Genomic DNA, 15000 nt, shown 5'->3' with positions numbered 1-15000 from the left:
GCCACACACAAGTCACAAACACACAGCAGGCCCTCCTCCTACCAGCCCCATTCCTCTCTCCCACACAGCAGGCCCCTCCTACCAGCCCCATTCCTCTCTCCCACAAGCAGGCCCCTCCTCTTACCAGCCCCAATCCTCTCTCCCACACAGCAGGCCCCTCCTCCTACCAGCCCCATTCCTCTCTCCCACACAGCAGGCCCCTCCTCCTGCCAGCCCCATTCTCTCTCCCACACAGCAGGCCCCTCCTCCTGCCAGCCCCATTCCTCTCTCCCACACAGCAGGCCCCTCCTCCTGCCAGCCCCATTCCTCTCTCCCACAAGCAGGCCCCTCCTCCTACCAGCCCCATTCCTCTCTCCCACACAGCAGGCCCCTCCTCCTACCAGCCCCATTCCTCTCTCCCACACAGCAGGCCCCTCCTCCTACCAGCCCCATTCCTCTCTCCCACACAGCAGGCCCCTCCTCCTACCAGCCCCATTCCTCTCTCCCACACAGCAGGCCCCTCCTCCTGCCAGCCCCATTCCTCTCTCCCACACAGCAGGCCCCTCCTCCTACCAGCCCTATTCCTCTCTCCCACACAGCAGGCCCCTCCTCCTACCAGCCCCATTCCTCTCTCCCACAAGCAGGCCCCTCCTCCTACCAGCCCTATTCCTCTCTCCCTTGGTTCATGCATTAATATATATGTTCTGTTGCTTCCCCCACTCGGATCGGACCAGCGGGTCTGATCGGGGTCGGGTCTGGTCGTCGTCCCAGTCGGACCTGGCCTCCATATTTTAAAACGTTATTTTCCGGATCCGTGGAGGAAAGTCTCAGGTCCATTTCAGAACAACTTTTTTGGAGAAGAGAAGAGCTGTAGTTTGCGGTCTTACCTCGTAGGTGGCCAGGCGGTCCAGGTAACACAGCAGCTTCAGTCTGCTGCGACACAACTCCTTCTGCTCCAGGGTCAACCTGCAGGACCGCAAAACAACCACGATGACCACGGAGACGACATTAAAAACACAGTAGTAAGCATTTCATTCTGACCGGAAGTCAACCACTCATGACCCCAGAAACGCAAACATTGTAGGGTGTTCACAAAACACTGGTCATGACTGTAGTAAAACACCAGCTTGGACAGTTTCCAGGTTTCATACTAGTTCTGTACCGTCGACTGAGTAGTAATCACTGAGTCGTAAGCACCGACTGAGTAATAAGCACCGACTGAGTAATAAGCACCGACTGAGTAGTAAGCACCGACTGAGTAGTAAGCACTGACTGAGTAGCAAGCACTGACTGAGTAGCAAGCACTGACTGAGTCGTAAGCACCGACTGAGTAGTAAGCACTGACTGAGTAATAAGCACCGACTGAGTCGTAAGCACCGACTGAGTAGTAAGCACCGACTGAGTAGTAAGCACCGACTGAGTAGTAAGCACCGACTGAGTAATAAGCACCGACTGAGTCGTAAGCACCGACTGAGTAATAAGCACCGACTGAGTAGTAAGCACCGACTGAGTAGTAATCACTGACTGAGTAGTAAGCACTGACTGAGTAGTAAGCACTGACTGAGTAGTAAGCACTGACTGAGTAGTAAGCACTGACTGAGTAGTAATCACTGACTGAGTAGTAAGCACTGACTGAGTAGTAAGCACCGACTGAGTAGTAATCACTGAGTCGTAAGCACCGACTGAGTAATAAGCACCGACTGAGTCGTAAGCACCGACTGAGTAGTAAGCACTGACTGAGTAGCAAGCACTGACTGAGTAGTAAGCACTGACTGAGTAATAAGCACTGACTGAGTAGTAAGCACTGACTGAGTAGTAAGCACCGACTGAGTAGTAAGCACTGACTGAGTAATAAGCACCGACTGAGTAGTAAGCACCGACTGAGTAGTAAGCACTGACTGAGTAATAAGCACTGACTGAGTAGTAAGCACTGACTGAGTAGTAAGCACTGACTGAGTAGTAAGCACCGACTGAGTAATAAGCACCGACTGAGTAGTAAGCACCGACTGAGTAGTAATCAGTGACTGAGTAGTAAGCACTGACTGAGTAGTAAGCACTGACTGAGTAGTAAGCACCGACTGAGTAGTAATCACTGAGTCGTAAGCACCGACTGAGTAATAAGCACCGACTGGTCGTAAGCACCGACTGAGTAGTAAGCACTGACTGAGTAGCAAGCACTGACTGAGTAGTAAGCACTGACTGAGTAATAAGCACTGACTGAGTAGTAAGCACTGACTGAGTAGTAAGCACCGACTGAGTAGTAAGCACTGACTGAGTAATAAGCACCGACTGAGTAGTAAGCACCGACTGAGTAGTAAGCACTGACTGAGTAATAAGCACCGACTGAGTAGTAAGCACCGACTGAGTAGTAAGCACTGACTGAGTAGTAAGCACCGACTGAGTAGTAAGCACTGACTGAGTAATAAGCACTGACTGAGTAGTAAGCACTGACTGAGTAGTAAGCACTGACTGAGTAGTAAGCACCGACTGAGTAATAAGCACCGACTGAGTAGTAAGCACCGACTGAGTAGTAATCAGTGACTGAGTAGTAAGCACTGACTGAGTAGCAAGCACTGACTGAGTAGCAAGCACTGACTGAGTAGCAATCATTAACTGAGTAGTAAGCACTGACTGAGTAGTAAGCACTGACTGAGTAGTAAGCACTGACTGAGTAGTAAGCACTGACTGAGTAATAAGCACTGACTGAGTAGTAAGCACCGACTGAGTAGTAAGCACCGACTGAGTAGTAAGCACCGACTGAGTAAAGCACCGACTGAGTAATAAGCACCGACTGAGTAATAAGCACCGACTGAGTCGTAAGCACCGACTGAGTAGTAAGCACTGACTGAGTAATAAGCACCGACTGAGTCGTAAGCACCGACTGAGTAGTAAGCACCGACTGAGTAGTAAGCACCGACTGAGTAATAAGCACCGACTGAGTCGTAAGCACCGACTGAGTAATAAGCACCGACTGAGTAGTAAGCACCGACTGAGTAGTAAGCACTGACTGAGTAGTAAGCACTGACTGAGTAGTAAGCACTGACTGAGTAGTAAGCACTGACTGAGTAGTAAGCACTGACTGAGTAGTAATCACTGACTGAGTAGTAAGCACTGACTGAGTAGTAAGCACCGACTGAGTAGTAATCACTGAGTCGTAAGCACCGACTGAGTAATAAGCACCGACTGAGTCGTAAGCACCGACTGAGTAGTAAGCACTGACTGAGTAGCAAGCACTGACTGAGTAGTAAGCACTGACTGAGTAATAAGCACTGACTGAGTAGTAAGCACTGACTGAGTAGTAAGCACCGACTGAGTAGTAAGCACTGACTGAGTAATAAGCACCGACTGAGTAGTAAGCACCGACTGAGTAGTAAGCACTGACTGAGTAATAAGCACTGACTGAGTAGTAAGCACTGACTGAGTAGTAAGCACTGACTGAGTAGTAATCACTGACTGAGTAGTAAGCACTGACTGAGTAGTAAGCACCGACTGAGTAGTAATCACTGAGTCGTAAGCACCGACTGAGTAATAAGCACCGACTGAGTCGTAAGCACCGACTGAGTAGTAAGCACTGACTGAGTAGCAAGCACTGACTGAGTAGTAAGCACTGACTGAGTAATAAGCACTGACTGAGTAGTAAGCACTGACTGAGTAGTAAGCACCGACTGAGTAGTAAGCACTGACTGAGTAATAAGCACCGACTGAGTAGTAAGCACCGACTGAGTAGTAAGCACTGACTGAGTAATAAGCACTGACTGAGTAGTAAGCACTGACTGAGTAGTAAGCACTGACTGAGTAGTAAGCACCGACTGAGTAATAAGCACCGACTGAGTAGTAAGCACCGACTGAGTAGTAATCAGTGACTGAGTAGTAAGCACTGACTGAGTAGCAAGCACTGACTGAGTAGCAAGCACTGACTGAGTAGCAATCATTAACTGAGTAGTAAGCACTGACTGAGTAGTAAGCACACCAAAAGAACAAAATGTTCTTTTGGTGTTTTTCAGAGTCAGTAGAAAGGCCTCTTTAGTGTCCTAAGTGTTCATAACTGTGACCTTAATTGCCTACCGTCTGTAAGCTTTTAGTGTCTTAATGACCGTTCCACAGGTGCATGTTCATTCATTGTTTATGGTTCATTGAACAAGCAGGGAAACAGTGTTCAAACCCTTTACAATGAAGATCTGTGAAGTTATTTGGATTTTTACTAATTATTTTTGAAAGACAGGGTCCTGAAAAAAGGATGTTTCTTTTTTTGCTGAGTTAATATATTAAAGATTGTATGACTTTTGTCGTCTCTTTGTTGAAATCGTCGGACCGTCTAGGAAATAATTTGACAGAAAGTCGTAAGTAAGCATTGACTAAGTAGTCAATTACCAATGAGCAGAGACTCAGTACCTCTGTAATGGCCAAGTAAGGAACACAAATCAACAAGCACCAGGCAGTGGACAGAAATCACAAATTAACCAGAGAGATGAACTCAAACACACGTCGTCATCACTGTAGTAAGAACTTGATTCTGAGCATAAAATCACACAGGATCAGAGGCTCAACCTGGACATCACTGGTGACCTCAAGATACCGACCACAGCTACACTGCTCAGAGATCTGTCCACGGCTAACGCCAGGGCCGCCCGTCCACGCCGAAACCAGCGCCGCCCGTCCACGCAGACACCAGCGCCGCCCGTCCACGCAGACACCAGCGCCGCCCGTCCACGCAGACACCAGCGCCGCCCGTCCACGCAGACACCAGCGCCGCCCGTCCACGCAGACACCAGCGCCGCCCGTCCACGCAGACACCAGCGCCGCCCGTCCACGCAGACACCAGCGCCGCCCGTCCACGCAGACACCAGCGCCGCCCGTCCACGCAGACACCAGCGCGCCCGTCCACGCAGACACCAGCGCCGCCCGTCCACGCAGACACCAGCGCCGCCCGTCCACGCAGACACCAGCGCCGCCCGCCCACGCAGACACCAGCGCCGCACGCCCACGCAGACACCAGCGCCGCCCGTCCATGCAGACACCAGCGCCACGCAGACACCAGCTCCGCCCGCCAACGCAGACACCAGCTCCGCCCGCCCACACAGACACCAGCTCCGCCCGCCCACACAGACACCAGAGCCGCCCGTCCACACAAACACCAGCTCCGCCCGCCCACGCAGACACCAGCGCCGCCCGTCCACACAGACACCAGCTCCGCCCGCCCACACAGACACCAGAGCTGCACTAGCGTATACACCCTTATATTGTACTAGGGAAATGGTGTTAGCTGGGGCTGACAGTGATGACTGGAAAAGAGCAGAATCAACAAGCCAGACAGTTGCTATGTGAGAAGGTGTTGACGTTCACGGTTAACCATTGTTATGGAAAAGGAAGCCGAAAAGCACCAGTGGCCTGGCTTTGACCCCAAATGAGAATAGGTCCTCCGGAGACATGGCCCGGTGAGACACGGGCGCTGGTCCGCGTAGATGGAAAGATTAGTCCAGTCCGTGTAGTTCTGAGCCTTTTAGGTAAATCACTGAGGTAAATCCTGGATGGAAACACCAGAGGGACACGTCAGAGGAGAAGTGCTGATGTTGCATTACGTCCACCTCGTCCATTAAAATGTATCCTAGGTCAGCACTCCTATTGGAAAACACTTTATAACACAGGCCCAGAGTACCACAACATCCCTAGTACCCTATTCCCTATACCGTGCACTACTTTGGTCCAGGGCCCATCAGACACGGTCTAATGTAGGCAGACTGGCTTCCCAATACAATGTGTGTGTGCTTATGCGTGTCTCAAAGGTGTCAGATCAGCATCTTACTACAATCTGATCTGGTTGCTGTTTCTTCATCTCTGTGGAAATATTACATTATCACAGGGAGACTGAACAACACAAAAATGTAGTGGTAGAGAGAGGGGTAAATGTAGTGGTAGAGAGAGGGGGTAAATGTAGTGGTAGAGAGAGGGGTAAATGTAGTGGTAGAGAGAGGGGTAAATGTAGTGGTAGAGAGAGGGGTAAATGTAGTGGTAGAGAGAGGGGTAAATGTAGTGGTAGAGAGAGGGGGTAAATGTAGTGGTAGAGAGAGAGGGGGTAAATGTAGTGGTAGAGAGAGGGGTAAATGTAGTGGTAGAGAGAGGGGGTAAATGTAGTGGTAGAGAGAGGGGTAAATGTAGTGGTAGAGAGGGGTAAATGTAGTGGTAGAGAGAGGGGTAAATGTAGTGGTAGAGAGAGGGGGTAAATGTAGTGGTAGAGAGAGGGGTAAATGTAGTGGTAGAGAGAGGGGTAAATGTAGTGGTAGAGAGAGGGGTAAATGTAGTGGTAAATGTAGTGGTAGAGAGGGGTAAATGTAGTGGTAGAGAGTAAATGTAGTGGTAAAGAGAGAGAGGTAAATGTAGTGGTGAGAGAGGGGGTAAATGTAGTGGTAGAGAGAGGGGGTAAATGTAGCAGAGAGAGGGGTAAATGTAGTGGTAGAGAGAGGGGGTAAATGTAGTGGTAGAGAGAGGGGGTAAATGTAGTGGTAGAGAGAGGGGGTAAATGTAGTGGTAGAGAGAGGGGGTAAATGTAGTGGTAGAGAGAGGGGGTAAATGTAGTGGTAGAGAGAGGGGGTAAATGTAGTGGTAGAGAGAGGGGGTAAATGTAGTGGTAGAGAGAGGGGTAAATGTAGTGGTAGAGAGAGGGGGTAAATGTAGTGGTAGAGAGGGGGTAAATGTAGTGGTAGAGAGGGGTAAATGTAGTGGTAGAGAGAGGGGTAAATGTAGTGGTAGAGAGAGGGGTAAATGTAGTGGTAGAAGAGGGGTAAATGTAGTGGTAGAGAGAGGGGTAAATGTAGTGGTAGAGGGGTAAATGTAGTGGTAGAGAGAGGGTAAATGTAAAGTGGCAGAGAGAGGGGTAAATGTAGTGGTAGAGAGGGTAAATGTAGTGGTAGAGAGAGGGGTAAATGTAGTGGTAGAGAGAGGGGTAAATGTAGTGGTAGAGAGGGGGTAAATGTAGTGGCAGAGAGAGGGGGTAAATGTAGTGGTAGAGAGGGGTAAATGTAGTGGTAGAGAGGGGGTAAATGTAGTGGTAGAGAGGGGTAAATGTAGTGGTAGAGAGAGAGGGTAAATGTAGTGGTAGAGAGAGAGGGGTAAATGTAGTGGTAGAGAGAGGGGTAAATGTAGTGGTAGAGAGAGGGGTAAATGTAGTGGTAGAGAGGTAAATGGGTAAATGTAGTGGTAGAGAGGGGTAAATGTAGTGGTAGAGAGAGGGTAAATGTAGTGGTAGAGAGAGGGGTAAATGTAGTGGTAGAGAGGGGGTAAATGTAGTGGTAGAGAGAGGGGTAAATGTAGTGGTAGAGAGAGGGGGTAAATGTAGTGGTAGAGAGAGGGGTAAATGTAGTGGTAGAGAGAGGGGTAAATGTAGTGGTAGAGAGAGGGGTAAATGTAGTGGTAGAGAGAGGGGTAAATGTAGTGGTAGAGAGAGGGGTAAATGTAGTGGTAGAGAGGGTAAATGTAGTGGTAGAGAGGGGTAAATGTAGTGGTAGAGAGGGGTAAATGTAGTGGTAGAGAGAGGGGGTAAATGTAGTGGTAGAGAGGGGTAAATGTAGTGGTAGAGAGAGGGGGTAAATGTAGTGGTAGAGAGAGGGGTAAATGTAGTGGTAGAGAGAGGGGTAAATGTAGTGGTAGAGAGAGGGGTAAATGTAGTGGTAGAGAGAGGGGGTAAATGTAGTGGTAGAGAGAGGGGTAAATGTAGTGGAGAGGGGGAGAGAGGGGTAAATGTAGTGGTAGAGAGAGGGGGTAAATGTAGTGGTAGAGAGAGGGGGTAAATGTAGTGGCAGAGAGAGGGGGTAAATGTAGTGGCAGAGAGGGGTAAATGTAGTGGTAGAGAGGGGTAAATGTAGTGGTAGAGAGGGGGTAAATGTAGTGGTAGAGAGAGGGGTAAATGTAGTGGTAGAGAGAGGGGTAAATGTAGTGGTAGAGAGGGGTAAATGTAGTGGTAGAGAGAGGGGTAAATGTAGTGGCAGAGAGGGGCAAATGTAGTGGCAGAGAGAGAGGGTAAATGTAGTGCAGTAGAGAGAGGGGTAAATGTAGTGGTAGAGAGAGGGGTAAATGTAGTGGTAGAGAGGGGGTAAATGTAGTGGTAGAGAGAGGGGTAAATGTAGTGGTAGAGAGAGGGGTAAATGTAGTGGTAGAGAGAGGGGTAAATGTAGTGGTAGAGAGAGGGGTAAATGTAGTGGTAGAGAGAGGGGGTAAATGTAGTGGTAGAGAGAGGGGGTAAATGTAGTGGTAGAGAGAGGGGTAAATGTAGTGGTAGAGAGAGGGGGTAAATGTAGTGGTAGAGAGGGGTAAGTGTAGTGGTAAATGTAGTGGTAGAGAGAGGGGTAAATGTAGTGGTAGAGAGAGGGGTAAATGTAGTGGTAGAGAGAGGGGTAAATGTAGTGGCAGAGAGAGGGGGTAAATGTAGTGGTAGAGAGAGGGGGTAAATGTAGTGGTAGAGAGAGGGGGTAAATGTAGTGGTAGAGAGAGGGGGTAAATGTAGTGGTAGAGAGGGGTAAATGTAGAGGGGGTAAATGTAGTGGTAGAAAGGGGGTAAATGTAGTGGTAGAGAGAGGGGTAAATGTAGTGGTAGAGAGAGGGGGTAAATGTAGTGGTAGAGAGGGGGTAAATGTAGTGGCAGAGAGAGGGGGTAAATGTAGTGGTAGAGAGAGGGGTAAATGTAGTGGTAGAGAGAGGGGTAAATGTAGTGGTAGAGAGAGGGGGTAAATGTAGTGGTAGAGAGAGGGGGTAAATGTAGTGGCAGAGAGAGGGGGTAAATGTAGTGGTAGAGAGAGGGGGTAAATGTAGTGGTAGAGAGAGGGGTAAATGTAGTGGTAGAGAGAGGGGGTAAATGTAGTGGTAGAGAGAGGGGGTAAATGTAGTGGTAGAGAGAGGGGTAAGTGTAGTGGCAGTAGGTAAATGTAGTGGTAGAGAGAGGGGTAAATGTAGTGGTAGAGAGAGGGGGTAAATGTAGTGGTAGAGAGGGGTAAGTGTAGTGGTAAATGTAGTGGTAGAGAGAGGGGGTAAATGTAGTGGTAGAGAGAGGGGGTAAATGTAGTGGTAGAGAGGGGGTAAATGTAGTAGTGGAGAGGTAAGTGTAGTGGTAAATGTAGTGGTAGAGAGAGGGGGTAAATGTAGTGGTAGAGAGAGGGGTAAATGTAGTGGTAGAGAGAGGGGGTAAATGTAGTGGTAGAGAGAGGGGTAAATGTAGTGTAGAGAGAGGGGGTAAATGTAGTGGTAGAGAGAGGGGTAAATGTAGTGGTAGAGAGAGGGGTAAATGTAGTGGTAGAGAGGGGTAAATGTAGTGGTAGAGAGAGGGGGTAAATGTAGTGGTAGAGAGAGGGTAAATGTAGTGGTAGAGAGGGGGTAAATGTAGTGGTAGAGAGAGGGGTAAATGTAGTGGTAGAGAGAGGGGTAAATGTAGTGGTAGAGAGGGGTAAATGTAGTGGTAGAGAGAGGGGTAAATGTAGTGGTAGAGAGGGGGTAAATGTAGTGGTAGAGAGAGGGGGTAAATGTAGTGGCAGAGAGAGGGGTAAATGTAGTGGTAGAGAGAGGGGGTAAATGTAGTGGTAGAGAGAGGGGTAAATGTAGTGCAGAGAGAGGGGGTAAATGTAGTGGTAGAGAGAGGGGTAAATGTAGTGGCAGAGAGGGTAAATGTAGTGGTAGAGAGAGGGGGTAAATGTAGTGGTAGAGAGAGGGGTAAAAAGTGTAGTGGTAAATGTAGTGGTAGAGAGGGGTAAATGTAGTGGCAGAGAGAGGGGTAAATGTAGTGGTAGAGAGAGGGGTAAATGTAGTGGTAGAGAGAGGGGGTAAATGTAGTGGTAGAGAGAGGGGGTAAATGTAGTGGTAGAGAGAGGGGTAAATGTAGTGGTAGAGAGAGGGGGTAAATGTAGTGGTAGAGAGAGGGGGTAAATGTAGTGGTAGAGAGAGGGGTAAATGTAGTGGTAGAGAGAGGGGTAAATGTAGTGGTAGAGAGAGGGGGTAAATGTAGTGGTAGAGAGAGGGGTAAATGTAGTGGTAGAGAGGGGGGGTAAATGTAGTGGTAGAGAGGGGTAAATGTAGTGGTAGAGAGAGAGGGGGTAAATGTAGTGGTAGAGAGAGGGGGTAAATGTAGTGGTAGAGAGAGGGGTAAATGTAGTGGTAGAGAGAGGGGGTAAATGTAGTGGTAGAGAGAGGGGGTAAATGTAGTGGTAGAGAGAGGGGGTAAATGTAGTGAGAGAGGGGTAAAGAGAGAGGGGGTAAATGTAGTGGTAGAGAGAGGGGGTAAATGTAGTGGTAGAGAGAGGGGTAAATGTAGTGGTAGAGAGAGGGGGTAAATGTAGTGGTAGAGAGAGGGGGTAAATGTAGTGGTAGAGAGAGGGGGTAAATGTAGTGGTAGAGAGAGGGGGTAAATGTAGTGGTAGAGAGAGGGGTAAATGTAGTGGTAGAGAGAGGGGTAAATGTAGTAGAGAGAGGGGTAAGTGTAGTGGTAGAGAGAGGGGGTAAATGTAGTGGTAGAGAGAGGGGTAAATGTAGTGGTAGAGAGAGGGGTAAATGTAGTGGTAGAGAGAGGGGTAAATGTAGTGGTAGAGAGAGGGGGTAAATGTAGTGGTAGAGAGAGGGGTAAATGTAGTGGTAGAGAGAGGGGGTAAATGTGCTGGAAACCAATAGAGAGGATTTGGACTCGTTGTTAAACACATTTTACGAGACGTACAAATTGACTCTCAGACGACGAAGGAGTATCGTGCGCTCTCTCTTTCTCCCCCTCCGTGTAAAGAAATCACACTGCAACCATAGCGCGCACACACACACACACACACACACACACACGCAGACACACACACACACAGGTGGGAGACACATCAGACTTATCAAAGTTTCCCGGTCAGTTTCCCAGTCAGTTTCCCAGTCAGTTTCGGTCAGTTTCCCAGTCAGTTTCCCAGTCAGTTTCCCAGTCAGTTTCCCAGTCAGTTTCCCAGTCAGTTTCCCGGTCAGTTTCCCGGTCAGTTTCCCGTCAGTTTCCCGGTCAGTTTCGGTCAGTTTCGGTCAGTTTCGGTCAGTTTCGGTCAGTTTCCGGTCAGTTTCGGTCAGTCTCCCGGTCAGTCTCCGGTCAGTTTCCCAGTCAGTTTCCCAGTCAGTTTCCCAGTCAGTTTCCCAGTCAGTTTCCCAGTCAGTTTCCCAGTCAGTTTCCCAGTCAGTTTCCCAGTCAGTTTCGGTCAGTTTCCCGGTCAGTTTCGGTCAGTTTCCCGGTCAGTTTCGGTCAGTTTCCCAGTCAGTCTCCCGGTCAGTCTCCCGGTCAGTTTCCCAGTCAGTTTCCCAGTCAGTTTCCCAGTCAGTTTCCCAGTCAGTTTCCCAGTCAGTTTCCCAGTCAGTTTCCCAGTCAGTTTCCCAGTCAGTTTCCCAGTCAGTTTCCCGGTCAGTTTCCCGGTCAGTTTCCCGGTCATCACTGGCTTTGTGACTAATAGGTGCCTGTTCTAAATCAATAGATCGCTAGAAGACGAGTCTAGCAGGGCGAGGCAAACTTTAGGACCAAGCGAAAAGTAGCAAACTGAAAATGAGGGCGTAATGGTCTGTATAGCAGCCAGCCGGCAGGGCTCGTGGTAAACACTGGTAGAGTTGTCCTGTCGTTGACTGAATATATCCACCCTAATTAGCATGTCATTAGTAGGTTTCCTGATGTAGAAAAAACTGATTTAACCACAGTACAGACCGTCATTATAGCTCTACACTGGTACCATCACTCATTCATATATCCTTATGTACATATTCTTTATCCCCTTACACTGTGTATGACAGTAGTTTTGGAATTGTTAGTTAGATTACTTGTTGGTTATTACTGAACTAGAAGCACAAGCATTTCGCTACACTCGCATTAACATCTGCTAACCATGTGTATGTGACAAATAAAATAGGATTTGATTTGATTTACAGGAACTAAAACAACTATGGAACCCTGACCGACAGACCGGCTGACTGACTGGTTGATTGGCTGACAGACCGGCTGACTGACTGGTTGATTGACTGACAGACCGGCTGACTGACTGACAGTTTGATTGACTGACAGACCGGCTGACTGACTGGTTGATTGGCTGACAGACCGGCTGGCTGACTGACAGTTTGATTGACTGACAGACCGGCTGACTGACTGACAGTTTGATTGACTGACAGACCGGCTGACTGACTGACAGTTTGATTGACTGACAGACCGGCTGACTGACTGGTTGATTGGCTGACAGACCGGCTGACTGACTGACTGACTGGTTGATTGGCTGACAGACCGGCTGACTGACTGACTGACTGGTTGATTGGCTGACAGACCGGCTGACTGACTGGTTGATTGGCTGACAGACCGGCTGACTGACTGGTTGATTGGCTGACAGACCGGCTGACTGACTGGTTGATTGGCTGACAGACCGGCTGACTGACTGGTTGATTGGCTGACAGACCGGCTGACTGACTGGTTGATTGGCTGACAGACCGGCTGACTGACTGGTTGATTGGCTGACAGACCGGCTGACTGACTGGTTGATTGGCTGACAGACCGGCTGACTGACTGGTTGATTGGCTGACAGACCGGCTGACTGACTGGTTGATTGGCTGACAGACCGGCTGACTGACTGGTTGATTGGCTGACAGACCGGCTGACTGACTGGTTGATTGGCTGACAGACCGGCTGACTGACTGGTTGATTGGCTGACAGACCGGCTGACTGACTGGTTGATTGGCTGACAGACCGGCTGACTGACTGGTTGATTGGCTGACAGACCGGCTGACTGACTGGTTGATTGGCTGACAGACCGGCTGACTGACTGGTTGATTGGCTGACAGACCGGCTGACTGACTGGTTGATTGGCTGACAGACCGGCTGACTGACTGGTTGATTGGCTGACAGACCGGCTGACTGACTGGTTGATTGGCTGACAGACCGGCTGACTGACTGGTTGATTGGCTGACAGACCGGCTGACTGACTGGTTGATTGGCTGACAGACCGGCTGACTGACTGGTTGATTGGCTGACAGACCGGCTGACTGACTGGTTGATTGGCTGACAGACCGGCTGACTGACTGGTTGATTGGCTGACAGACCGGCTGACTGACTGGTTGATTGGCTGACAGACCGGCTGACTGACTGGTTGATTGGCTGACAGACCGGCTGACCGACTGGTTGATTGGCTGACAGACCGGCTGACTGACTGGTTGATTGGCTGACAGACCGGCTGACTGACTGGTTGATTGGCTGACAGACCGGCTGACCGGCTGACTGATTGGCTGACAGACCGGCTGACTGACTGACTGGTTGATTGACTGGTGTTCTGACCTGCTGAAGTCGACCCTGGCCAGGAGCTCCTGTCTCTTCCGGCTCTCCTTCTCTCTCTTTAACTCCATCTCTTTTTCTGCAGACAGGAAGTCTTCGTACGGAGCGTCATCAACATCAAGGTCACCTGATAGGATGAACCTACGGAGGGGGAGGGGCATCTTTAGAACTATTTGGTTGTAATGTTTGAGATTGTCCTCCGGGAGAGCTACTAGGTGTGCAGGCTTTTGTTCCGGCCAGACTAGAAACACATCACATTCTACTAATCAGCTGGTCAACAGGACCTTGATACGCTGACTCAGGACTTAACGGTGGTTTTATAAACTAACAGTGATATACAGTACCAGTCAAATGTTTGGACACATCTACTCATTCAAGGGTTTTTCTTTATTTTTACTATTTTCTACATTGTAGAATAATAGTGAAGACATCAAAACTATGAAATAACACATATGGAATCATGTAGTACCCAAAAAGGTGTTAAACAAATCAAATATATTTTATATTTGAGATTCTTCAAAGTAGCCACCCTTTGCCTTGTTGACAGCTTTGCACTCTCGGCATTCTCTCAACCAGCTTCATGAGGTAGTCACCTGGAATGCATTTAATTAAACAGGTGTGGAATTGATTTCCTTCTTAATGCATTTGAGCCAATCAGTTGTATTGTGACAATGTAGGGGTGGTATACAGAAGATAGCCCTATTTGGTAAAAGACCAAGACCATATTATGGCAAGAACAGCTGAAAAAAGCAAAGAGAAACGACAGTCCATCATTACTTTAAGACAAGAAGGTCAGTCAATCTGGAAAATGTAGTTGTGTCCAAACGTTTAACTGGTACTGTACGTTCTACGTGAAGGCATGGTGCTATCCAGGACAGTACAGGAAGTGGTGTGGGTACATGGTGCTATCCAGTCATTATAGTCAGCAGGAAGTGGTGTGGGTACATGATGCTACCCAGTCATTATAGTCAGCAGGAAGTGGTGTGGGTACATGGTGCTACCCAGTCATTATAGTCAGCAGGAAGTGGTGTGGGTACATGATGCTACCCAGTCATTATAGTCAGCAGGAAGTGGTGTGGGTACATGGTGCTATCCAGTCATTATAGTCAGCAGGAAGTGGTGTGGGTACATGGTGCTACCCAGGACAGTCATTATAGTCAGCAGGAAGTGGTGTGGGTACATGATGCTACCCAGTCATTATAGTCAGCAGGAAGTGGTGTGGGTACATGATGCTACCCAGTCATTATAGTCAGCAGGAAGTGGTGTGGGTACATGGTGCTATCCAGTCATTATAGTCAGCAGGAAGTGGTGTGGGTACATGGTGCTACCCAGTACAGTCATTATAGTCAGCAGGAAGTGGTGTGGGTACATGGTGCTATCCAGTCATTATAGTCAGCAGGAAGTGGTGTGGATACATGGTGCTATCCAGGACAGTCATTATAGTCAGCAGGAAGTGGTGTGGGTACATGGTGCTACCCAGTACAGTCATTATAGTGAGCAGGAAGTGGTGTGGGTACATGGTGCTACCCAGACAGTCATTATAGTCTGCAGGAAGTGGTGTGGGTACATGGTGCTACCCAGTACAGTCATTATAGTCTGCAGGAAGTGGTGTGGGTACATGATGCTACCCAGGACAGTCATTATAGTCAGCAGGAAGTGGTGTGGGTACATGATGCTACCCAGGACAGTCATTATAGTCAGCAGGAAGTGGTGTGGGTACATGATGCTACCCA

The 15000-nt window shown here is 48.9% G+C and overlaps 1 protein-coding gene across 1 annotated transcript in view; it reads right to left on the bottom strand.

Annotated features, from left to right (window-relative positions):
* LOC112251637 (neuroblastoma-amplified sequence-like) overlaps window positions 1-15000 on the bottom strand; it is a 191821-nt gene that overhangs the window by 130747 nt on the left and 46074 nt on the right. The window contains 2 exon segments of the mRNA XM_042301124.1: window positions 867-945; window positions 13271-13408. Coding sequence (XP_042157058.1) covers window positions 867-945; window positions 13271-13408 — 217 coding nt within the window.

The sequence above is a fragment of the Oncorhynchus tshawytscha genome, linkage group LG18 (genome assembly GCF_018296145.1).
Source record: "Oncorhynchus tshawytscha isolate Ot180627B linkage group LG18, Otsh_v2.0, whole genome shotgun sequence".
NCBI lineage: Eukaryota > Metazoa > Chordata > Actinopteri > Salmoniformes > Salmonidae > Oncorhynchus > Oncorhynchus tshawytscha.
Note: the sequence above shows the minus strand (reverse complement) of the source record. Positions and strands in the feature narration are given on the sequence as shown.